We start from the raw sequence: 26,657 nt of genomic DNA, 5'->3' as shown, positions 1-26,657 counted from the left end.
ATCAATTAGCAGTACAATAAAAGTTCAAATGTTAATTCAATAAACCATGTACTCATAGGCAATCTTTTCTCTCTCTCTTTCATTAAGCCTCTTGAGGAAAATGTCAGTTTTTTTAAATGACAGCTTGTTTATTCATTGCATTCCAACCTTTCTTCCTAGGAGGTCAAGGCTATGTATGTGGTTCTCTACCACCCACAGGTACCCAAACTGTGAAATTTTATTTATTCATGAATATATATGGGGATGTATATATACAACACTTAACACCAAGGCAGCCTCTTGGCTTGCTGGAGGAGAGGACTGGAGTGAGAGAGATACACCTGGAAGACTTCAGCATATTTTCTGAGCTTACGTTTGTTTCTCCCACCCCTCAGGTATGTACTTATGGGAGCCATCGCCCAGAGGTGCAAACCAAGGTTTCATCCATCAGCCAAGCAATTCCTACTGGTATTGGCCCTAAAACAGGCATAGGCAACCTTAGCTCTCCAGATGTTTTGGAACTACAACTCCCATGATCCCTAGCTAACAGGGCCAGTGGTCAGGGATCATGGGGGTTGTAGTTCCAAAAACATCTGGCAAGCCAAGGTTGCCTATGCCTGCCCTAAACAGGGAAGAATTCTGGTTCCAGTCGCGGGTGGCTGTTTTAGTATACATGGTACAATGGTTTGTGAACTGCACATTTTAAACTATTGATTTTTACTGTATTGTTTATATTGGCTGTTTTCAGCTGTACACCCTTTGGGGTAGAATTCTTATTCTGACTGTATACAGCCCCCTGTACACTGATGACGCTATATATGAACAAATGTTAATAAATAAGCTGGTTACAACAATACAATATCCATATCTATAACAAGCTGAGACATCACCTTGCCAACAAAGGTCTGTATAGTTAAAGCTATGGTTTTCCCAGTAGTGATGTATGGAAGTGAGAGCTGGACAGAAGGTTGATCGCCGAACAATTGATGCTTTTGAATTATGGTGCTGGAGGAGACTCTTGAGAGTCCCATGGACTGCAAGAAGATCAAGCCTACCCATTGTGAAGAAAATCAGCCCCGAATGCTCACTGGAAGGACAGATCCTGAAGCTGAGGCTCCAATACTTTGGCCACCTCATGAGAAGAGAAGACTCCCTAGAAAAGACCCTGATGTTGGGAAAGATGGAGGGCACTAGGAGAAGGGGACGACAGAGGACAAGATGGTTGGACAGTGTTCTCGAAGCTACGAACATGAGTTTGACCAAACTGCGGGAGGCAGTGCAAGACAGGAGTGCCTGGCGTGCTATGGTCCATGGGGTCACGAAGAGTCGGACACGACTAAATGACTAAACAACAACAACAATAAATACTGAGACTGATAAACTACAATACCAAACAAAATTTAGAATCCACAAAAAAAAACATGGCATCACATTGCGAAACATCTTAAGAGCCAGGGACCCCTTCCCTTTTGCCAAGACCTGACTCACAACATGCAGCACTCTGCCCCACCCACACAAACACATCACATCCAGAATCCCTCTTAAATACTACTAATTTCCCTACAGCCAAAGCACAAATCAGACAATACTCACAAGCTCATCCAATGTCACTCTTCCCACCAATACACACCAAACACTCCAATATATCTGTCAATCCCCAGGTTACAGTCATCCATCACTCCATTCACTCTGCTAATAAACGTGCTGCAAAAACAGTACATTCAGTTTGGGTTTCCCCAATACCAGTTCAACACGAACCACGCAGATGCTCAGGGTCAGTTCTCTCCTTTGCCCACTCTGCCAACCACCCCCTTCCTATACCCCCCCAAGACTCTCCTACATACAGTGGTACCTCGTGTTACGTACCGTCCCCCTTACAAATGTTGCAGGTTATGCACTCCGCTAACCCGGAAGTAGATGTCCCTTGTTGCAACCTTTGCCCCAGGATGCAAGCGGAAGTCGCGCTCTGGAGGCACGGCAGCAGTGGGAGGTGCCATTAGTGAAAGTGTGCCTCATGTTACGAGCGGTTTCGGGTTACAAAGGGACCTCCGGAACAGATTAAGTATGTAACACAAGGTACCACCTTTGGAAACATTCGTTGCATGGCAAGGCGCCGAACCCTCCCCCTTTGTTGGAATAAAGACACTTGACACAAGTATTTTAGGTTAATGGGCTAAAAAAGGCCACAACGTTATTGGTTACAGAATGTGAGTGGTATTGGCTTAGGCATTGGAACCAAACCAAATATAGGCATTAGAACCAAACCAACCGACTCCTGACTGCCTACAGGAAGTCTCAGAAGGGTTAACCACCAGTAGGGGGAGCCCTGTTGATGCACATCAACTAGGAACTTCCCCAGGGTCACTGATAGGGGTTGTGCCATGGCAGTACCAGGAATCAGTCTTAGGCTTCTTCCAAGATCACAAAGGCTGCAACAACTCCAACCAGATGCAACCAGAGTAATAACCGTGGCTCTCTCCCAGTTCACACACATTGATTGAATTTCAATACAGTCCTTCATCTGAGGCTCAAGGAGAGGTTCACAATATAAAAACACAAAGTGCGTAACACAGTAACAATCAAAAACCAATTTTAAAACCCAGAGTTCAAAAGGCCATAGATTGTTTAGTTCGCCAATGGCTCATTCCCATACACAGGTGGAAAATCAGAGAGGAAGTCACCAGCTCACATGTATGAAAGGATGCTCAATCAGTTATTGGGGAATGCAATTACAGAATCTTTTCCCAATTGCTAAAACTAATCATATTTATTTTAGCCAAAAGGTAATAATGAAACACTATACCTAATAGAACAAATATCTCCCACAATTCAACACTTACATGCAAAACAGAAAGTATACACAAGTGTAATAGCTACTTTTTATTTAAAAAATGTTTATATTAATGATTTACTTGGGTTTCAAAAGTACATACAGTGGTACCTCGGGTTGCAGACCCAATCTGTTCCGGGGTGCCGTTTGCACCCAGAAAAGTCCGCAACCCGAGCGGCGCTTTTGTGCATGCGCAAAGCGCGCAGAACGCTTCTGCACATGCGCATGAAACCTGGAAGTAAACACTTCCGGGTCCGCTGTGTTCGTAACCTGGAAAAATGCAACCCACAGTGGACGCAACATGAGGTATGACTGTACATTATCTCAGTTTTAAGATGCATTAGAATCATAGACTCAGAGTTGGAAGAGACCACAAGGGCCATTCAGTCCAACCCCCTGCCAAGCAGGAAACACCATCAAAGCATTCTTGACATATGGCTGTCAAGCCTCTGCTTAAAGACCTCCAAAGAAGGAGACTCCACCACACTCCTTGGTAGCAAATTCCACTGCCGAACAGATCTTACTGTCAGGAAGTTCTTCCTAATGTTTAGGTGGAATCTTCTTTCTTGAAGTTTGAATCCATTGCTCTGTGTCCGCTTCTCTGGAGCAGCAGAAAACAACCTTTCTCCCTCCTCCATATGACATCCTTTCATATATTTGAACATGGCTATCATATCACCCCTTAACCTTCTCTTCTCCAGGCTAAACATACCCAGCTCCCTAAGCCGTTCCTCATAAGGCATCGTTTCCAGGCCTTTGATCATGAAGTCCTTTTTACAGATCATTGATGTGAGACTTTAATGTTGTATACAGTATAAGATTGGGGAAGAAGGGAGGGGGGAGAAGGCGGGTAGTAAACTTTCATTCTTTTAGAGAGGAGATCCTGAGCTTCAATGTCTAGACTGAAGGCACAGCCTGCCTCCTAATCCTAGGTGTTGAGTCAGGCTGTGATTTGGGGCTGTGGGAGAGACAAAAGACAAAGAAATGATGAAATCTGTACTTGCTCAGAGGTACTCTCAGTCTCACTTCTGCCATTGCGAAGAGAGTTTCTGGGGCTTAAGCCCTGGCGAGACCAAACAGAAAAATTCCGCCATGGAGGAAATAATCTCTTCTTTGGCGATCACTCGTAGCCGAGTAAGATTGTCTTCCATAAACACGGTTTTAACAATGGGTCCGTAAGTGACTGTGGAGGCCAATTCTGGATCCAAACGTCCTTCCACAGTGGGGGCATTGGTTTCCAGGCGGGAGTTGATCATGGTGGAAATAATAGTATTATGTTGTGTAATGGGGGGGGGTGTTCCTTCACAATGCAAACTGAGTCATCTAGTCTGATCCTATAATTCACACACAATTTCAAATAAGCTGCCAAAAATTCAGACACCTGAATTACATACACACTCCTTCATGAACAATCTCAGATTTAAAGTATGGAATGAGCTGTACGTGGCCAATTTATCCAGAGGAACAAAAAACTTTGAGAGAGACTCCAGACCCTTTTCCTTGCCTTCCACACATTGTTTGACCTAAAGGAAGGGAAAGGGAGAGCTTGCTCTCTGTGGCAAGCTCTTTTCAATCACAATGGCCAATATTTTTATTTCTTCACTTCATTAACTACTGAGGACAGTTCATTATTGGCATAACGCACCCATTATAATACGTGGGTCCATTCCAAATGGAAACATGGGAATTTCACCTACTTCAAGTCAGAATACTTTCCAATAACTGGATGTTAATTACTTTGCTGGCAAGAATGTCCCCCATCAGGAAGTGAAGCAGTGACCTGGAGTTGAAAGGTTCTATTATTTCAGTCAACTAACTAATTCCTTGAATTACCCAGCAATTATGGGAAATTAAGATCTTGGCCTTCAAGTCTCAAGCAGCATTTCAGTTACAGTATTTTACAACTGCTACAGCATTGTCCCTTCTGACAATTTATGAGTCAAAAAGTCCAATGGAAACAAGTGCTGCATATGGAACTCCTGGGTTCAAGCTTTCTTCAATGCAGGCAACTATTTCCTAGACTGGATGAGCTTGAGCAATGAGCTTAATAATCTCTTCTACAATATAGTTTTAATCATACTAAAGGTGCTACGGAAATAAGACTTTCATTGAGGAAAGGCCGTATCATGTTTCAGGAAGCAGGGCATGTATTTGGAATTGACAAAAGTGCTTTTAAAATTCTACAATATTTCAATACTAGAAAAATTCCTGGTGCCCAGCCACCCAGGAGACTAGTAATCTGAAACCTTTATTTTAGTATTGGTACCTAACACTATGCTCGCTCCCTGCAAACAGGGATGCTGGTAACTCAGAAATGCCCTAGCCAGAACCTGATCTGGAATATGATCTCCAAGATATTTCCCAAACTTTGTGTAGTGAGGAAAAAGAAACTCTGCACATTTTCACATAAATCACCTCACATAAGCTCAGTGTGAGTGTTATGATGTGTCCCTTTGATTTTAATATATTTTGCAAGATATCTGATACTTGTGTAGAGGATGATCCAAGTGTCTCTTTTACACATCAGAGATGGCTGCGTGATCCATCTCTTTTTTTCTTTCATATAAGGTAGAGCTTCTCAAGGCAACCTTTTAGCACAGAGGTGAGGAACCTTCTTCAGTCTGAGGGCCGTATTTCTTGCTGGACAATCTACTAAGGGCCACACGCCAGTGGTGGACAGTGTCAAAGGTGGGTGGAGCAACAAATGTAAACAATGCCTTTTTGCAGTAGACTAGTTTCAACGGACTCACAGAGCCTCTACATCAGGGGTCGGCAAGGTTTACCTTGCCTGGGCCAGTTCACTCCAGCAGAGATCCCTTCGTGGGCCAGATCACACGCGCACCCGCAGTTTCCGCGTCTGCACAGATGCAATTTCCAGCGCTGCAGCTTAGCACAGTACACGGGGACTCACCGAGCGGGCGGCTCAGTTCAGGGGGGGCTTGTGGGCCGGTTAAACGACCCCCGTGGGCCGCTTATGGCCCATGGGCCTTAGGTTGCCAACCCCTGCTCTACATCTTCCATCCAGATAAGCAAGAGGCATTTTCAAATTTCAAGGACATAGTCCAGTCTGGCAAAAATGCTTGGGGAGTGAAACAGGACCAGTGAGGGGTGTAGCCTAGGGAGCTTCCAAGGGCCAGAGAGAGCAGCCTGAGATTTCCCACCCCTGTTTCTGCACCTAAAGTGTGAAAATCAGGTACAGTACTCAAGTTTCCCTTGCCCAAGGAAGGGCGTAATATAATTAACCTTAATCTAATTAATGTTTACACGATCCCGCTCTCTGGAAATTCCCTGCTGGGCCCTGCAATCTTTCCCAATTTATGAAAGATAGAAGAGACCTGAAATAAATTTAAGTTCACCATCTCTTAAAATGTGTGTGGAGTTGGTAAGGCATGAGACTCTTAATCTCAAGGTCATGGGTTCGAGCCCCATGTTGGCCAAAAGATTCCTGCATTGCAAGGGGCTGGACTAGATGATCCACGTGGTCTCTTCCAACTCTATAATTCTATGAAATGGGTTTCTTTCTTTCAAAATGCTGGAACAGAAATCTGAACAATTCTCTGGACGTTGCTTTCCTTCTATGACACAGAAGCCATTTTGATGAAGAACTCTTTTCCAAAACTGATGAGCTCTTCAAGGTGTTTGGGTAGCGCTGCGATGGTCTCCGTTGTTCCCCTTCAGCGAAGACGCCAGCTGCTTCCAGATAAACTTATTAAAAGGTTTGAAAAAACTAATGCAGAGAGTACGTTGCAATTCCCTTCTACGGGGCTAGAAGCTCAGTGAATCAGAACCACAGTTTTAAAACAGCGCCGTCCTCAGAAGAGTCACAACCAAAGGTCACCAAAACCTCACTTTAAAAAGAATAGGCGAGAGCAGGCAAAGCAAAATAAGCGATGGTGTAAGCCTGTGGGGAAGGCGGGTGAGCACAGAGGGAGAGAAGACGGGCCGAGAAGCTGTTATTTTTGGGCAAGCAGTCAGTAGGGTAAATTTCCTTCAGATGCCATCTGGCCAAGTTCAACGAGCACGTCACTCTAGTGACGGACGATGACAAACGCTTGGCCACCGGGTGACTGAAAGCAGCAGCTGAAGCCCAGCTGCAGGCAGACAAGGGAGCCGTAAGCTAACACGCTGGAAGGGGAAAGAAAACGGGGGGCTGCTTGACTAGACATGCCCAAGTCAGATTTAGATGTTACCAACTGAATGTGCTAATAATAGCGATATAAATCGGATCCCAAGCTGGGCTACCACTGCACTCAAAGAAGGGAGATAAGAGGAGGATTGCGCACAAAAGTGGACTTCCCTTTTACCCCTGAATTTCATCCCATTCCAGAGAGTATGAGCTGCTGCAGTCTTGACTGATTGAGAAAGCTGGGAGGTGGAGAGAACCCCATTCAGTGTTCATTTGCTCATTATTACAGTATTTACGCAAATCTAACGTGCCATCAAACCTAATGTGCACATCCATTTTCAAAACCTTGAAACCAAAAAAGTATTTGCTTGTACCATCAAAGCTGATGTTCGTGACAGAAATTGGCCAAAAAAGGTGCGCATTACATTCGAGTAAATATGGTATGTCTTGCCTCTCCTCCAATGAACTCAACGGTTCTCTTCCCGCCCAACATTCATGTCCCCATAATAACGCTGTGAAATAGGGTAGCCCCCAGAGAGAGTCACTGACCCACTGCCACATGCTGAGTTTCGGGACTCCTTGGGGATTTGAACCCAGACCTTCCCAGTCCAACACTCTGACCACTACATCTGACTGCCTCTTGAAAGTTCAACCTAAATATCCTCAATTTAACTAAAAGCAGCAGCAACAAATAGTCCAGTTAGAAACATACAAACATGCAACAGCCTTATGCCTCTATATACCAACATGTGGGAAGGGTCATTTGATAAAGGAGGGTCTTCATCTGCCAGAGAAAACTGATAAGAGATCACCATGAAGGTAGATGCCAAATCAAAGACAATTCCGGTCTACCATACAGGATTATTTAAAAATTATTATAGGGTAGCCAACATGGTGTCATCCAGATTTTCTTGGATATATATATTTTTTTAATTTAGCAAAATTCATATATCACTTAATTCACAAAAGCCTCAAAGTGGTTTACACAAAGCAACGTCTTGATTTATTTTATTTAACCAAACTTATATACAGTAGGGACCCAGGTGGCGCTGTGGTTAAACCACTGAGCCTAGGGTTTGCTGATCAGAAGGTCGGCGGTTCGAATCCCTGTGGCGGGGTGAGCTCACGTTGCTTGATCCCAGCTCCTGCCAACCTAGCAGTTCGAAAGCACATCAAAGTGCAAGTACGTAGATAAATAGGTACCGCTACAGGGAGAAGGTAAACGGCATTTTCGTGTGTTGCTCTGGTTCGCCAGAAGCGGCTTTGTCATGCTGGCCACATGACCTGGAAGCTATACGCCGGCTCCCTCGGCCAATAATGCGAGATGAGCGTGCAACCCCAGAGTCGGTCATGACTGGACCTAATGGTCAGAGGTCCCTTTACCTTTATATACAGTACTGCTTGATTGTAGTAGAACCTCTAAGCAGTTTACAAGGAAAATACAATATTTATTAAATGATTACTGATAAAACTAAACGTTAAAGACACGTCGAACTCACATTGCCTCACTGAACATACTGACTGGGGCTGGTGGAAATTCAACAGCATCGGGGGAGGGGGGGAGGCATCACAATGGGTACCACTGTAAATTATTGTTAACACCACTGCTAATCAGCGAAATCAGGTGTTTAAGAAAATGGAATCTGCCTGCTTGGTCAGAATTCAGGGGAAGAAAGTTCTATTTGCAGCAAACCAAGCTTATAAAAACTGACCATGAATAATATATGCACTCTGGGAACCATTATCTGCCTGCTTGGAAAAACAAGCTTGCAGGGCAATTTAGGGTTTATCTTACCAGAATCTGCTATGCTGTTAACTTTGGAATGGGTCACTTTAGCCAGGGCCCTGAAGCCTAATTTTTATGGCGAGACACTCACGGCATTGTGGCATGCATGCTACCGTAGAGCACGCACCTTTAAAGACTCAAAATGAAACAAACAGGGAGAGGGGCGGCGGGAATCCCAAGCCAAATAAAGTGTCCCAACCAACAAATGACTACTGCATCTTTTCAAGAGTGCAGCAATTCAGATAGGTTTTACTTCATTCACACTGAAAGCAACGCTGTAAGTGAGACACGGCATCACTCTTTCCATTTCACAGATGGGGACATGAGGCTTTGCAGTGAATCTATGGCCAAATTAAGGCTTGGCTGAGATTTACTCACACTACAATGTCAGCCATAGGAAATGCCTGCACATACTAGCTCCCAGCCCCTGGATAGACAGCTATGATCACGCACCATGATGCAGAGGTTTCAATTTTTAGACCAGCACTGCAAATGCCTGAGAAACACCATATGTGGTGGTATACCATGACTGAAGCCCTCTCCACAAATACAGGCAGTAGGCATGAACTGGGAGCCACTCCATATGGAATATTTGAAAAAGAAACTCTACCTTCTTTTCCGTTCTGTCTTTGTGATTGCTTGAATTTGCATAAGGCGATCAATTAAGGGTGCTTCTAATACAGAAGGGATTGGAGGGAATTTAATGTCCTTAATAGGTTTCTACCTCAAAGAGCATTACAAGCGAGAATGCAACAAATGTTCACACTGGATTGGCAGGCTGCATTTGTGGGTACCTTTTGATGCGGGATTAAGTAAGGCTGAATCTAATCGCATACTGCTTTCTGTGCTAGTCAATTCATTTCCGTTTTACTGACATGTTGTGATTAGTTTTATTTTCTCTTCCTCATCGCTAATTTTTGCAGTGAACGTTGGGAACTTTTCCAAGCCTGCAAAACAGTCATAAGCAATGCTTTTTTCTGGGGGTGGAGGGGTGGGACACAGGACGCAGGGGTATGCATACCCCTAAACATTTTTTTAGGGAAAAAACACTGGTTATAAGCATCTATCCCAGCTAAGTGAAATAACTAGTCCCCAACTGTCTTATTTGTTCATGTCGGAAATGGTTTGGAAAATTAATGCTTTGATGGTGTTTCCTGCTTGGCAGGGGGTTGGACTGGATGACCCTTGTGGTCTCTTCCAACTCTATGATTCTATGATACATAAGACAGCACTTTTTCAATTCCAGGTTAAACTCACATTTGAAATAGGGATAGAAAGTGTTGTCGCTTGTGCATGTGAGCAAACCATCAACCAGATGTAGGAAAAATATTCAAGATAATGATACAGCTTACTAGGTGGGGATTCAGAAGTTCAAAAGTGCTACTGCCTCTCTGCCACAGGTCTCATATTTAATAAAAAGCAGGTCACTTAAACTGTTACATATTTTTATTCAATCAAATTCTGTTACACAGCCCCTGTCAGAATGGATAACTCAATTGCTCATCAGTACCTTCAAAAATTTCTCATCAGTACCTTCAAAGAAATAGAGGAAAACAATAGAATGAGGAAAACAAGAGATCTTTTCAAGAAAATTGGAGACATGAAAGGAACATTTCGTACAAAGATTACCATAATCAAGGACAAAAGTGGTAAGGACCTAACAGAAGCAGAAGACATCAAGAAGAGGTGGCAAGAATACACAGAGGAATTATACCAGAAAGATATGGAGGTCTCGTACACCCCAGGTAGTGTGGTTGCTGACCTTGAGCCAGACATCTTGGAGAGTGAAGTCAAATGGGCCTTAGAAAGCACTGCTAATAACAAGGCCAGTGGAAGGGATGATATTCCAGCTGAACTATTTAAAATTTTAAAAGATGATGCTGTTAAGGTGCTACACCCAATATGCCAGCAAGTTTGGAAAACTCAGCAATGGCCAGAGGATTGGAGAAGATCAGTCTACATCCCAATTCCAAAGAAGGGCAGTGCCAAAGAATGCTCCAACTACCGCACAATTGCGCTCATTTCACACGCTAGCAAGGTTATGCTTAAAATTCTACAAGGCAGGCTTAAGCAGTATGTGGACCGAGAACTCCCAGAAGTGCAAGCTGGATTTCGAAAGGGCAGAGGAACCAGAGACCAAATAGCAAACATGCGCTGGATTATGGAGAAAGCTAGAGAGTTCCAGAAAAACGTCTACTTCTGCTTCATTGACTATGCAAAAGCCTTTGACTGTGTCGACCACAGCAAACTATGGCAAGTTCTTAAAGAAATGGGAGTGCCTGATCACCTCATCTGTCTCCTGAGAAATCTCTATGTGGGACAAGAAGCTACAGTTAGAACTGGATATGGAACAACTGAGTGGTTCAAAATTGGGAAAGGAGTACGACAAGGTTGTATATTGTCTCCCTGCTTATTTAACTTCATCATGCAGAATTCATCATGCGAAAGGCTGGACTAGATGAATCCCAAGCCGGAATTAAGATTGCCGGAAGAAATATCAACAACCTCAGATATGCAGATGACACAACCTTGATGGCAGAAAGTGAGGAGGAATTAAAGAACCTTTTAATGAGGGTGAAAGAGGAGAGCGCAAAATATGGTCTGAAGCTCAACATCAAAAAAAACCAAGATCATGGCCACTGGTCCCATCACCTCCTGGCAAATAGAAGGGGAAGAAATGGAGGCAGTGAGAGATTTCACCTTCTTGGGCTCCTTGATCACTGCAGATGGTGACAGCAGTCACGAAATTAAAAGACGCCTGCTTCTTGGGAGAAAAGCAATGACAAACCTAGACAGCATCTGAAAAAGCAGAGACATCACCTTGCCGACAAAGGTCCGTATAGTTAAAGCTATGGTTTTCCCAGTAGTGATGTATGGAAGTGAGAGCTGGATCATAAAGAAGGCTGATCGCCGAAGAATTGATGCTTTTGAATTGTGGTGCTGGAGGAGACTCTTGAGAGTCCCAGGGACTGCTAGAAGATCAAACCTATCCATTCTTAAGGAAATCAGCCCTGAGTTCTCCCTGGAAGGACAGATCGTGAAGCTGAGGCTCCAATACTTTGGCCACCTCATGAGAAGAGAAGAATCCTTGGAAAAGACCCTGATGTTGGGAAAGATTGGGGGCACTAGGAAAAGGGGACGTCAGAGGACAAGATGGTTGGACAGTGTTCTCGAAGCTACGAACATGAGTTTGACCAAACTGCGGGAGGCAGTGCAAGACAGGAGTGCCTGGCGTGCTATGGTCCATGGGGTCACGAAGAGTCGGACACGACTAAACGACTAAACAACAATAACAACAAAAACCTTCAACATCTTATCACTTAACCAGAAACTTCCTTGCAATAACCTGCAGTTAACCTGGGGCTCTGTTCACACATCATTTTGATACGTTATCAGGGATACATAAAATGATAAACAAGGCTAGACCACTTTCCTAGGTGTCATCTTTACCAACTGCAATGGTAGGCTACCAGTCTGCCTGTCCTTCTTAGATTAATCTACTGCTTTTTCCAAGTTGGGGGGATTTCAAGCACCCCTAAAAACCACTGCACTTTTGACACACGTAAAGCATCCTCTCCCCCCACCCCATGCCACGCTACTTACTCAGGGGTACTTTAAATCACCAATGTTCAGCACTCTTCCCTGTTTCAGAGAGTAGCATCTCTTTTTTATGGGCTTAAGCACTAAATGAGTTAGGTAGTAGGTTGAATGTTCACACACACCACACAAAAAATTCACCTTATATAACAGAGGCTATCCCATTTCTGTCAATTAGACATCACTTAGATGTCACTCTGTGGCAGCAGAAAAACACAGGTACTGTAGACGCAAACGTTTCTCCAAACTAAAAATGTGGGTTGCAGAATTGTGATGCTCATGTTGATGCAGTGGGAATCTCATCTATACTCACAACTGGGCTAATTGATGAATTGGAAAAGAACAGATTTTCCCAATAACAAATTCCACATACTGTATCAAAGTTTCTCAGATGAGGTACAAAGCTATTGTTCAGATTAAGCCAGGGGAAAATGTTTTTTGGGGGGTTAGCCCCTCCAGTACAGACAACACAGAAATCTGAACAGCTACTTGTGCTTCTTATTTTTTTCTGTAGAACTTGTACATACCCAAAAAAAACTGGAAAGGAGAAGACAGCCAACTGGCCAGAAACAATAAAGCAGAGCCAGTAGTACATTGTGATCCTAATGAGTCACCTTCTCTACACTTAAAACAGAGTCGCCGTCATCAACAACAACAAAAGAAGTCAAGCCATTTGGAATCATCTATTTAAAGAAAATGCGAATAAGAGAACGAGGAGAGAGCTTCATGGACAACAGTTGGGAGAAGGACATATTAGTTGAGTTAAAGCCAGTTTAACCATAGGACTAATAAGGAATTTGTCCCTAATGGTGACCCTAAAGGCTGTGCCAAACTGACGGCTTGCCAGGCATTCCCGGAAGCTGCTAGCCTGCCCTTGACCATGCAGCTAACCGCCAGGCCGCATTCAGCCTCAGTCAGCCATTTTGACAGCTCTAGGGAAGCAGGAAGCGGAGCTGCAGTTGCTAGGCAACCACAGGCCCCCTTCTCAACCCAAAACCTGAATCCTAATAACAGGGGAGGCTTCATTCTGGGATCAAGGGGCATTGGAAGAGGGTGGGGGGAGAGGGGGCTTATTTTAACCCAGTTATATTTATGCATTATATTCGTTTTTGTGAACCATGATTAAATAAAATAAAATATGGCTGTTTCGTTCTAGTTCATTTGAAAGCCACCTTGAGACATTTTCTTGTAAGAAGACTGAAAAAGCAGTACTGTAAATAATTGAAAACACAGAGCAAAATGCACACACAAAAAAAAAAGGTATCGCTGAGCTCCCTCTAATATTTATCACAATACACATCACAGAGCTAGTTTTGAATCAACCGCTGGGGATCAGTTTCACAACACCAAAATGCAAATATGATTTACTGGTTCAGGAAAGGGGGTAACACTGGCCAAACAGAAGCAACAGCAGCAGCAGCAAAACCATGAACACTGAACTATTTGATTTTTGTAACCCATGCTTAAAACTACTTAGCTGGTACCACCTTTCCCTGAATCATTGCTCAGATCATAGGTAGGTTTTACAAACATAAGCGCCTGGAGGAGAGACAATTTGGCTAAAATTGAGGTGGAGTCAAAGTATAGGGCTTGTCTTTTTCATTAACAGACACCCCCCTGCCTTCCTCCCTGCACTATGTGTGTTTACTGAACCGGTTGAGTTGTATTTTAAAGCACCTAAGATCTGCAAAGCAAGCAAAAATGACTCAATTTCAAATTAAAATCTACAGCTGCCTCCCGATCTTTCGGCTTCTAAAGTACCTTTGCCTAAACACAGTCTCAAGGTGTGAGGAGGCCCCAACAAACTTGTTTCCTCGTGGGTCCCCCTCATCCCTTCAGATCTGTACTTCTTAAAAGGCTGAGGAGCTCAGACAGAAAAAAAGAGTCATAAGTCTCACATATACAGTATATCACATGAACTAATATGTGAACACATTCACAAATATACAAATGTGCACACTTACATGTGCACAAGTCCCATTGATTTTAGCCAAACGAATGCACACATAAATCAGATTCAGGCTTCCCAAGCAAGCGGCAACAGATTTCTAACAAAAAAAATAGCAAGCCTTTTACTGGAAACCAATTGAACTCGCTAACTCCATCTTATGAGAACAAAAGTCTTGTGGCCAAGCAAGCAAGGGCAACTCTGGAGTCAGGAATTCAATTTCAAACTTCTTCCCTGACCTTGGGGCCTAACACTGTCTCCACCGTTCAATTTCTTTTCAAGGTTTAATTTATTAACACATGCAAAGGGTTATTAGGGCACAGGTGGGTGCAGAAAGAAAGCAGGAGAAAGAGCATTGAGAAGATTTTTTTTTCCAAAGCAGCTTCCATGGGCCACAAGCTTATAATGAGAACTACTTCTTTTTTAAAAAAATGATTTTTTTTTTAAAAAAAAAGTCCCCCTCATCATCAGAATGATGTATGTTTGATCTGTGAAAAGAAACTTCAATACACAAAAGCCACTGGAACTCAAAACAAAAACAAAAAAACCCACCTCAAACATGCACCTGTGTTAGTTAGTCAGAACAAGGTTTGAAAACGGCTCTTTACAATACCTAAAAATAGCTTGGTGTTTCTCCTTTTTGGTAAAGCTCCACCAGATGCCCCTGTTACTTTCTGGAAAGAAAAACAGGGGGGGGAAGGAGATGGAGAGAAAAAGAAGAAGAAAGGTTAGAAGTCTAACTCATGTCACTACAAGAAAAATTAAATACTCAGAAAAATTAAATTGGAAACTGGAATCAAATCAGCCTAGTGCAAAATCTGCATGGGCAGTGAATCCTTTCCCACTTTGCAATGTTGCTATGAAGGCAAATGTAAAGTGTTAATCATCATCAATCATAGCTGACAGTGCAGCAAAGGGTATTTATTTTCTATCAGATAGTTAAGAAGAGGGGATTTCGGCAGCTGCAATTCCTCTTATCCTTGCCTGTCAAGCAACACCTGCTAACACTTTCTCCTATGCACCTGTTTAAAAGGGTACCTTAGCCCTTTTCTCCTTTGCCTTCAAGTACCCTAGTCAACAAGGGACGCGGGTGGCGCTGTGGGTTAAACCACAGAGCCTAGGGCTTGCCAATCAGAAGGTCGGTGGTTCGAATCCCCGCGACGGGGTGAGCTCCCGTTGTTTGGTCCCAGCTCCTGCCAACCTAGCAGTTCGAAAGCACTTCAAAGTGCAAGTACATAAATAGGTACCACTCCGGTGGGAAGGTAAACGGCGTTTCCATGCACTGCTCTGGTTCACCAGAAGCGGCTTAGTCATGCTGGCCACATGGCCCGGAAGCTGTACGCCAGCTCCCTCAGCCAGTAAAGCGAGATGATCGGCGCAACCCCAAAGTCGTCTGCGTTTACCCTTTACCTTTACCTAGTCAACAATTAGCACCTTGAGTTGTTGATCAAAGCTCTGCCTCCAAGATTCATTCTGAGGAAGTCACACAGCACATTAACCTGGGTTAACAGTAATTCCCTTTCACCATGAAATCATGGTAATTGTACTTCTAGGGGAACTAAGGGTCTGCATGCCCTCCAATAGGCACGTCCTATTCAATCATCATCATCATCATCATCATCATCATACCCTGCCAATAGGACTGGGCTGCCCCAGCCACTCTGAGCGGCTTCCAACATATATAAAAATACAATGAAACATTAAACATTAAGAAACTTTTATAGAAGGCTGTCTTCAAATGTCTTCTAAAGGTTGCACAGTTACTTATCTCATTGACTTGGAGGTCACATAACTCCATACCCTCCAACATTTCTCCAATTAAAACAGGGACATCATTCCAGGATCAAATCAGAAACCAGGAGGGGTTCTGCAAATCCAGGAATGTCCCTGGAAAATAGGGAGGGTCTTTGTCTGTAGCACAGAACACCGAACACTCTCACCGAACTGAAGTCAATGGGATTATTTGGGGGAAGCCAAGGCAGGTGCACTGGTAGGAAACAGATATATATTTGTAGTATTGGTATGGCCAACGTCACTGTTGTGTAGTGGGTACAGTGGTACCTCGCAAGACGAATGCCCTGCAAGACGAATTTTTCGCAAGGCGAATGCGTCTTGCGATCTGATGGTGACTCGCAAGACAAATTCGTTTTGGGAAAATTCGTCTTGCGAATCGCGGTTTCCCATAGGAATGCATTGAAATTTAATTAATGTGTTCCTAATGGTCAGGGGTCCCTTTACCTTTATGGGCAAAAAAAGAAATTTCAATGCATTCCTATGGGAAAATGTGATTCACAAGACGATTTTTTCACAAAACGAATTGACTCGCGAATGAATTAAATTCGTCTTGCGAGGCACAACTGTATTCAGTGATTTCAGCCCGGTGCAGATAAGAAGCTGGAGGCGAGGATCTGGTACAACATCTCTTTACTTCAAAGAACAGGAAGAGCCAGAACCCAGGGAATGGGGAAAACTGGGGCTTATATAATAACAGAGGACTAGCAGGGAAAAGATACATTTTGGCGGGAACCAATGGCACGGATTCCCTCCCATGGAAACCAATCCAGCAGAGGATCCAAATCCTGAACCCTGAACCAGCAAATGATAGACGTTCCCGCTGGAACTTGTACATTCAAATAAACTCTGTAAAACAATACAATAAACTCTATATTACAATATATACTTGGCTGTGCTATTACTTTAATACACAACAGTCACATCCCTAGATGCATAAGACTTGGGTGCCAACCCCCCCCCCAATCTATTGGATCGAGTATTGCATCACATTCTCTGGTACCCTAAATGCAAGCATTTTCATTTAAATCCTTCCAAAAGCTCAAAAGGATTGGAGTCTAAACCAATTTTTCGATGGACATTATGGCAACTGGCAGGTTTTCAAAAGAGGGCCATCCAAAAAATAAATAAAAAGCAAATTAAAAAAACTCTCAACTCCAAAACCCAAAGTCTACCATGCTTAGCAATGAAGATGTTCCCAATTCTTATAACCACCAAATCATATGTGCTGCTTCTCCAACCATTCCATTGCTACATCTGTCAGCTATCACACTACTCATTGTTAAAGGGGGGGGTTTGAAAGAGAGGAGGGAAAGTTCTGCCAAAGTGCAAAAATGTATACAGAAATATGGAGGCTTTGTGCTGAAGTTCTGTTGCTATACTGAGACAACTACTTGAAGCAGTGAATTCTTGCAAACACCTTCAGCGTGTAATTCCCAGAACATTAGGTTTTTGTGGGTTTTTTAATGGAACACTATTCCTAGAGATAACATCCTTGCTATTTATCCGAGGATAAAAGGGGTAGGGCCCCCCATCTATCGCTGACTCTCCTTCAACTTTCAGTTTTCCTCTTGAACTTGTAAAACAAATGAGAGCTGCTTGACATGTCGCAAGCAAACAGAAATTCATGTGTTTGGTTAAATGCATGTGGACTTAAGATGAACAGAGTTAGGTGCCTCTCCATTTCATGTGATTAAACTGAGGCTTTGTGTGAGACAGCTCTCAAAGACTGATGCAGGTTCAGTAGGTGTTATCACCAAAGGATAACCGAACACATAAGCAGGTGTTCTTTATATAAGAGGCGATATGCTGGGTCCAGAGAACAAGGCAAAGAGCGCAGGGCAATAGGCCGCAGAGATCAACATCTGGGACTCATTGTAAGGAAAACTGAAATCCCAGCAACAGTTTAGCGAGGCAGAGAGATAGACAGCCTCATTCTCCTAAGAAAGAATTGTAGAGTTGGAATGGGACCACAAGGGTCATTTAATCCAACCACTTTTCAATGCAAAAATCTCCAACGTGGAACTCGAACCCACAACCCTGAGATTAAGAGTCTCTTGCTCTACCAACTGAGCCATCCCGCAGAGCAAAGTTGACAGCCAATTCGGGTATTTTTAAAATTAATTCAAGCAGGTGATGGTCTAATCACAAAACAGTCTGCAAATTTAAAAAATAGACCTGTTATTCCAAACAAATATCTTCGACAGATATCATCATTTCAAGGCCTGTTCGGGCAGATTGCAACCAGGGTTCGTGAAACCAAGAGTAAGCATATTTGAAGGGGGGTGGGTAGAGACACAACTTGGATACTTCCAATAAATCCATATATTATTGTATTTATTTTGAGGGGTTAATGAGAAGGTGCAGGTGTGGAACCTCCCTGGTACAGAGTGCAAACAGCTGGGTTTATGTGGTCAACTGGGCAGCAGAAGAATACACGGGCAATCATAACAGGGTAACCAACTTTGACCTATCATTGCTGGGACAGCGGCTATGTCAGTCTCCATTGCCAGGGGAGGCTGAAGAGGTTACATGTCTTGCTGACATGTCAACAGTCTTTGAAGCCAAACTTACTGGTACACGACTTCAGCACATACCTTCAACCTGCTGAAAAGATTTCCCTGGGAGGTCAGTGCCAAACGCTACAGCAGCACCGTAAATATTTATCCACGAGACCGGTTGTTGCCCAACCCTCATTATGTGCACCAGCATTACTACGATTTTCCTCCCAAACTACTTCCCCGTCTCCCCATGCATACCAGAACAAGCCTTTTAAAAATTAGGATCGGCAGCACCCATAGCACTGCTCCATGTTAAAAATACAATGCTATAGCTGCTGCCCTCAGAGTGCACTGTTTCTGGAAGAAGCAGGGCAGCAAACTGTTTCTTCAGAGGAGACCAAGCACAGTGCTATGGCAGCTGCATTTAGATATATTCTCTTTCTCCTGCCGTTAAAGTTATGCTTGGTCTTTTCAACTAAAAGTCACCAGTCCATTTTTTTTAAAAAAAAGAACCTGGAAGTGGACTTTCAACAGAAGCAACTTTCATAGAATCAGAGTTGGAAGAGACCCCAAGGGCCATCAGTCCAACCCCCTGCCAAGCAGGAAACACCATCAAAGCATTCTTGACAGATACCTGTCAAGCCTCTGCTTAAAGACCTCCAAAGAAGGAGACTCCACCACACTCCTTGGCAGCAAATTCCACTGTCGAACAGCTCTTACTGTCAGGAAGTTCTTCCTAATGTTTAGGTGGAATCTTCTTTCTTGTAGTTTGAATCCATTGCTCCGTGTCCACTTCTCTGGAGCAGCAGAAAACAACCTTTCTCCCTCCTCTATATGACATCTTTTTATACATTTGAACATGGCTATCATATCACCCCTTAACCTTCTCTTCTCCAGGCTAAACATACCCAGCTCCCTAAGCCGTTCCTCATAAGGCATCGTTTCCAGGCGTTTGACCATTTTGGTTGCCCTCCTCTGGACACGTTCCAGCTTGTCAGTATCCTTCTTGAACTGTGGTGCCCAGAACTGGACACAGTACTCCAGGTGAGGTCTGACCAGAGCTTTAATGATTGGTAGGCAGCAGTCTTAAGGGGTAAGGATGTGAGGGGCAATTACAACTCAGCAACGGGGAGCAGATGAGAGGAAAAGTAGAAAACATCATGGCAACCCCAAAAGGTTCTCAACGGCGCTTTGCAAGGGCTATTTGCCCCATCAGCTGAACTAATGATAAATATGCCACAGTGAAATTAGCATAGCCTTCCCCATAACCACCCCACGTAGTCATTTGCATTATCAGGGGCATTCAACCTCACAACTTAAAGCGAGGTGATGTCCATATGTTATTGGAATATGACTCCCAGCAACCAGCATCACCACCAGGGCCAGATTTAGGTTTGATGAGGCCCTTAGCTACGGAAGGTAATGGGGCCCTTTATATGTCCAGCTGTACTTTGTCAACAACAAATTGTCAGTGGGGTTTTTTTGTGTGTGTGTTGAATATATGCTATATGGTAATGTATGGACCTAATGGCCTTAGAAAGCACTGCTAATAACAAGGCCAGTGGAAGTGATGATATTCCAGCTGAACTATTTAAAATTTTAAAAGATGATGCTGTTAAGGTGCTACACCCAATATGCCAGCAAGTTTGGAAAACTCAGCAATGGCCAGAGGATTGGAGAAGATCAGTCTACATCCCAATTCCAAAGAAGGGCAGTGCCAAAGAATGCTCCAACTACCGCACAATTGCGCTCATTTCACACGCTAGCAAGGTTATGCTTAAAATTCTACAAGGCAGGCTTAGGCAGTATGTGGACCGAGAACTCCCAGAAGTGCAAGCTGGATTTCGAAAGGGCAGAGGAACCAGAGACCAAATAGCAAACATGCGCTGGATTATGGAGAAAGCTAGAGAGTTCCAGAAAAACGTCTACTTCTGCTTCATTGACTATGCAAAAGCCTTCGACTGTGTCGACCACAGCAAACTATGGCAAGTTCTTAAAGAAATGGGAGTGCCTGATCACCTCATCTGTCTCCTGAGAAATCTCTATGTGGGACAAGAAGCTACAGTTAGAACTGGATATGGAACAACTGATTGGTTCAAAATTGGGAAAGGAGTACGACAAGGTTGTATATTGTCTCCCTGCTTATTTAACTTATATGCAGAATTCATCATGCGAAAGGCTGGACTAGATGAATCCCAAGCCGGAATTAAGATTGCCGGAAGAAATATCAACAACCTCAGATATGCAGATGACACAACCTTGATGGCAGAAAGCGAGGAGGAATTAAAGAACCTTTTAATGATGGTGAAAGAGGAGAGCGCAAAATATGGTCTGAAGCTCAACATCAAAAAAACCAAGATCATGGCCACTGGTCCCATCACCTCCTGGCAAATAGAAGGGGAAGAAATGGAGGCAGTGAGAGATTTTACTTTCTTGGGCTCCTTGATCATTGCAGATGGTGACAGCAGTCACGAAATTAAAAGACGCCTGCTTCTTGGGAGAAAAGCAATGACAAACCTAGACAGCATCTTAAAAAGCAGAGACATCACCTTGCCGACAAAGGTCCGTATAGTTAAAGCTATGGTTTTCCCAGTAGTGATGTATGGAAGTGAGAGCTGGACCATAAAGAAGGCTGATCGTCGAAGAATTGATGCTTTTGAATTATGGTGCTGGAGGAGACTCTTGAGAGTCCCATGGACTGCTAGAAGATCAAACCTATCCATTCTTAAGGAAATCAGCCCTGAGTGCTCCCTGGAAGGACAGATCGTGAAGCTGAGGCTCCAATACTTTGGCCACCTCATGAGAAGAGAAGAATCCTTGGAAAAGACCCTGATGTTGGGAAAGATGGAGGGCACTAGGAGAAGGGGACGACAGAGGACGAGATGGTTGGACAGTGTTCTCGAAGCTACGAACATGAGTTTGACCAAACTGCGGGAGGCAGTGCAAGACAGGAGTGCCTGGCGTGCTATGGTCCATGGGGTCACGAAGAGTCGGACACGACTAAACGACTAAACAACAACAACATGGACCTAATAGGTATCTAAAGCCATTTGCACGTAACAAAATATGTATTTTATCAAAGTAATTGTTGAACTTATTTTATATTTTGGAAATGTATATCCAGGGGTTGTTTCTCCTTTAATTTTTTGGGGGGCCCCCAAGAGAGTGGGGCCCTAAGGTATAGCTTGTTTAGCTTATACATAAATCCAGCAATGCCACTGAGAGGGTGGAGACTATAGCCCTTGGATTCTACTTGTGGGACTTCCTGCAAGGATCTGGTTTGGAGAAACAGCATGTTGCACTAAGACAGACGAGGGTTCTCAACAACCAAAGCCCATTAGGCCATTATGCAAAAGCTGCCAAAAGCTTCCCATCAAACCAATTGCGTACGCGCATTGCTTACACAAGGTACTGTCAACTGCTGGGAGTTTCCAAATATGCCTGCCTGAACTACAAAGCACAAACCCTAATACCAATCTTCAATTATTATTTTCAGGCTAGCCGTTTTAATTCTCAAATGGAAGGAAATAACTTTCGACGGAGCCTTCAGATGCGTTGGCCCCAACAGCACCTACCTCTTTCATGTGCCGCTTCAAATGCATGTACACACACTGACCCGTCTTCCGGTAGTGCCTTTCCACATGTTCTCTTCCGAATCCCAGGAAGGTGTTCATGCACACATAGATGCCTCCTTCGGACTCCTGAAGAGAAGGGGGGAGAGAGAGGGAGGTTACATGGTGAAAGAAACCTGATTGAATCCTTCAGCATGAAGGCAAGAGCCCCTACTGGATTAGACCAAAGGCCCGCCTAGTCCAAAGAGGTGTTTTCACAGTGGCCCACCAGAGGCAGATAGATTAGATAGATGATAGATAGATAATCTTTATTGCCTCAGCCCAGTATACCTGAAGGAGCGTCTCCACCCCCATCATTCTACCCGGACACTGAGGTCCAGCGCTGAGGGCCTTCTGGTGGTTCCCTCACTGCGAGAAGCAAAGCTAAAGGGAACCAGGCAGAGGGCCTTCTCGGTAGTGGCGCCCGCCCTGTGGAATGCCCTTCCATCAGAGGTCAAAGAGATAAACAACTACCTGACATTTAGAAAATATCTGAAGGCAGCCCTGTTTAGGGAAGTTTTTAATTTGTGACACCTTACACTGCATTTAAAACCATAGGAAACCTGCACATAGGACCAGAGCATAACAGAACACTCCCCTTCTGCAGTTTCCAGCAAGTGGCGTTGCAGGAAGAAAACAGTCGTCATGGCTCGTGGTCATTGGTAGCCTCATCCTCCGCGAATTTGCCCAGTGCTCCTTTAAAGTCATCTAAGTTGGTGGCCATCATTGCATCTTGTGGAATTGAGTTCCATAGTTTAACCATGTGTCACATGAAGAAGTACTTTCCTTTGCCTGCCCTAATTCTCCCAATATTCAGCTTCTTTGGACATCCTCAAGTTTTAATGTTAAGAATGAGGTATCTAACTGTTGAAGATGCAATAAGGATAATGCTTCTCTAAAATGTATGGGGTTTTGTCCTATATTGTCCTATTGTCCTATATTGAAAGGACAATGTGTCCTATATTGTCCTATTGTCCTATATTGAAAGATTTTTGGCAGAAGCAGGGGCGTAGGAAGATAGGGGCGTAGGAAGATTGTGGGCACCCACCCCGCCCCCAGAACGAATGTCACGCCCCCAGAACGTGCACCACGGCCCTCCGGGAGGCGCGCCCAGCCCCGGAATGTGTGCTACGCCCCTCCAGGAGGCGTGCTCCGCCACTGGGCAGAAGGTAACTGAAACTATCAACAGAACTGTATGGAACAACCTTACATTTACAGAGCAAGATATCCTCTTGAATTATATACCCAGCACATGGAACATTATGAAAGGACAATATGAGTGGACTCTCTGTGCCCTGACCACAGCCAAAAGACTGATACGGATGAATTGGAAAAATAAAAATGCGGCACACTTCTATGATTGAAGACTTATACAAACCCGCAACATATAAACAACTTGCATATAAACGCAGACTTGCCATGGACAAATTCAATGATATTTTGAATCCATTCTTACAAATACTGTAATACCGATAGGTTAAGATCTGCTGAAGCACAATGACAGCTTTGTAAAGTGTACAGTTTTGGGTTTTCCCCCTCCCCTCTTTACTTTCCCTTCTACACAGGTGCTGTTTCTCTTTTTCTCTCTTTTATTGAGGTCTCATCATGTTTAGTGCAATATAATTATTTGAACTTTCAATAAAGATGTCTGGGGAGGGGGGAATGAGAGAAGAGAACCTCCCCCTACCCACTCCCCCCCCCTTAATTTTATACATCTCTCTGTTAAACCTTTACAAAACATCACCAGCACCATAGGAAAAGGCACGACACCGAAAAACAATGGCATCGCTTCTTTGAACCCACGGCAGTGACAGGTTGTGAAATGGCTCTCACTGTAGGCCTGTGTTGAAGCAGCACTGGATCACAGCCAAGTTTAGCCAAAAAGAGTTATGGCCAGAATGACTGACGTTCCTTGACATTCAGTGAACATCTCTTTATGAGAAATTGTTATTTATTAATCATCATCTAAAGGCAATGTACACTAAAAGCAATTGAAAAGTGTAGGAAACATACACAAATCCCCAAGTGAATGCATTTAAAACAACACTGAAACCATACACAATAGACACTCAGGGCAAAGACTCGTTTATCTAGCTCAGTAAGCCCATCGGTCAGAAAAGTATCTCCCAGTCATATCTCAGCAAAAATGCAACAATGGTACCCAGTGCTTTTTTTCCTTTAAAAATGTTTAGGGGTGCTCTTGTTTTTCCTACTCATATTGAAATACTGCCCCTCAATGAGGCCAAACTTAGATTCACAAAATGTTTAGGGGTATGTTGTATACCCCTGCACACACACACACACAGGAAAAAAGCACTGGTGGTACCTCAGTTTTCGAACATACTGTAATCCGTTCTGGAAGACCGTCCGAGTTCCAAAATGTTTGAAAACCGAGACTCAACAGCCGACCGCTAGGTCTCCAGATCTTGCACTCAGCGAAAGCCATGTGGCCTGTTCAGCTTCTGAGACGTTCAAAAACCGAGGTACCACTGTCTTCCACAGAAGAGGGCTGCCGCACTGAAATCTCTACTCCTGAGTAACTAGAGTAGGCATCTAAAATCTTTGAAAGATGCAGGAGCTTTCCCGCAGACAGCAACGAGCACCTGGGTATATAAGGGATCTGGCAAGTTAGGTTCTAAGCTGTGCACGGCCTTCCTTATACATTAGTATCTGCCCCAGTAGCAGATTGGCAGCCAGAGCAAGCCACACAAGCAGGGTGTTGTTATATGTTGCCGACACAAGCAACCTAGCTGCCATGTTCCACAACACCTGCAGAAAGAGCTCTTAAAAGATGGGTTTCTTGACACCAAGACCTGCCTGTCATATTATTAATGGGGGGAAGGAAAAGAATGTCCCAAGAAACAGGTTTTCGAGGAGGGTGAGTCAGAGAAGCAGCAATTGTTTTGTATTAGTTACTCTTAAGCAGAAAGCATTTGGAGATGGAAGATTATGTAGGACAGTGGATTTACTGCAAGTAAGAATGTTGGGCTATGCTCTCCCGTTTTTGCTCAACTTTTATTTTTGACAATAAACTCAAATATTGTGGAAAATTTATAGCTATAGAGGGATCTCACCTTCCAAGGGAAACCAAAACCAGGTAAGAACCGGGTCTCCTTACCATAGCTGCCAAGTTTTCCCTTTTCTCGCGAGGAAGCCTATTCAGCATAAGGGAAAATCCCTTAAAATAAGGGATAACTTGGCAGCTATGCTCCTTACCATTCAGGGAAATGGTATGGGTATAACAATATGAAGGCCAGGCTAGTAAAAGGTTTTATATGGGTTTTTCCCCCTGAGGACTATTTGTCAGCCTGTTTGACACATTCATGCACATTAAGTGCCTCTGTGACATTACATAATAGTCTATTTTCTTCCATCAAAAACCAATGGGTCCCGTGGATGGGTCCAATCCTAGTAAGGGTTGCTGGGGTATCCAAATCATGGAAGCATCTTAGTGAATCCTACATGAAAGCAACACACCGCTCATTCAAGCCAGCCAAAACGCAACAGGAGCCAACATTTTAAGGTTCATCAGTTTGATGCCTATGCAATCATTGGTACGGCTCTACGATGGAACATCTAATCTTTGAGGAAACACTATGGCCAGAGAAATCAGTCAGAAACTACAGTGCAATTGCTGCTATTAAAATATGGTTGCAAAATTAAAGAAGATTAGGCAGTTGAAGCAACTGGAATTTGCTCTGACAGGGCTATAAAAAAGACACTTCCTTGAATTTGCAAAAAACGTATGAGCAAAATCTATAGAAGGTACTGAACAGAGAGCCAAACTGCATCAAGTCCCAAGTTCTATATATTTGTCAAGCAAATGACCCTTTCCAGGATTCCGAAAAAGAAGTTTGAGGACAGATGAGTCAAAGTGCATAACACGGTCTGCATGTGCAACACTGGAAAAGGAAGGACATGTGAGGTTCTATCTCAAAGGATGTCCCCAAGCCCATAACTTTACTACTGGCTATTTACTTGCTGATGTTAAAAAAAATTAAGCCATTTCCTGTCCACCCGTGGGACTTGTGGGAATGTTAGGGATGTGGATTAGGATATATTATTAGATAGATCCTATCCAAGCTTGTGTTAGCAAGCTTCCAATATCAGCAGAGTGACATTCCCCTTTTGTGCGCAGCAAAGCGTGAGCGTTAGATTTGCTAGAACCTCTGCAACAATATTTATACTTCAATATTATACTTCCTGGCAAATCCCCTTTTGTCCCTCTTAAAAGAAATACACGACACAATAGTATTCAAATAACAGAGTTTACTCACATGACCACATGACATCCTGAGTTAACAGCATAATCTCAGAAAGGCAGGCTTACGTAGAAAAGTTACAAATATATACATCTGGAGTCTACTTACCTAGTAAAGTGAGCCTCCATCTGGTCTCTCTCTTGGCAGCAGGCCAAGAGGGAGAACCATCCTAACTGGAGATTCTCTGGAGATGTATTCCCGTTGAAGGAGAAATGGCTAAGAGGGA

The 26,657-nt window shown here is 43.6% G+C and overlaps 1 protein-coding gene across 3 annotated transcripts in view; it reads right to left on the bottom strand.

Annotated features, from left to right (window-relative positions):
• The window catches only part of USP13 (ubiquitin specific peptidase 13), a 66,932-nt gene that overhangs the window by 32,632 nt on the left and 7,643 nt on the right, over positions 1–26,657 (bottom strand). For all 3 annotated transcript variants that reach the window (XM_035133042.3, XM_060274355.2, XM_088669215.1), the window contains exons 2-3: positions 22,134–22,259; positions 14,880–14,940 (exon numbers count right to left, since the gene is read on the bottom strand). In XM_035133042.3, the coding sequence (XP_034988933.3) occupies positions 14,880–14,940; positions 22,134–22,259 (187 nt within the window). The remainder of the gene's footprint in view (positions 1–14,879; positions 14,941–22,133; positions 22,260–26,657) is intronic.

The sequence above is a fragment of the Zootoca vivipara genome, chromosome 5, assembly GCF_965207765.1.
Source record: "Zootoca vivipara chromosome 5, rZooViv2.hap1.1, whole genome shotgun sequence".
Classification (NCBI taxonomy): domain Eukaryota; kingdom Metazoa; phylum Chordata; class Lepidosauria; order Squamata; family Lacertidae; genus Zootoca; species Zootoca vivipara.
This window is presented reverse-complemented; position numbering and strand designations above follow the sequence as displayed.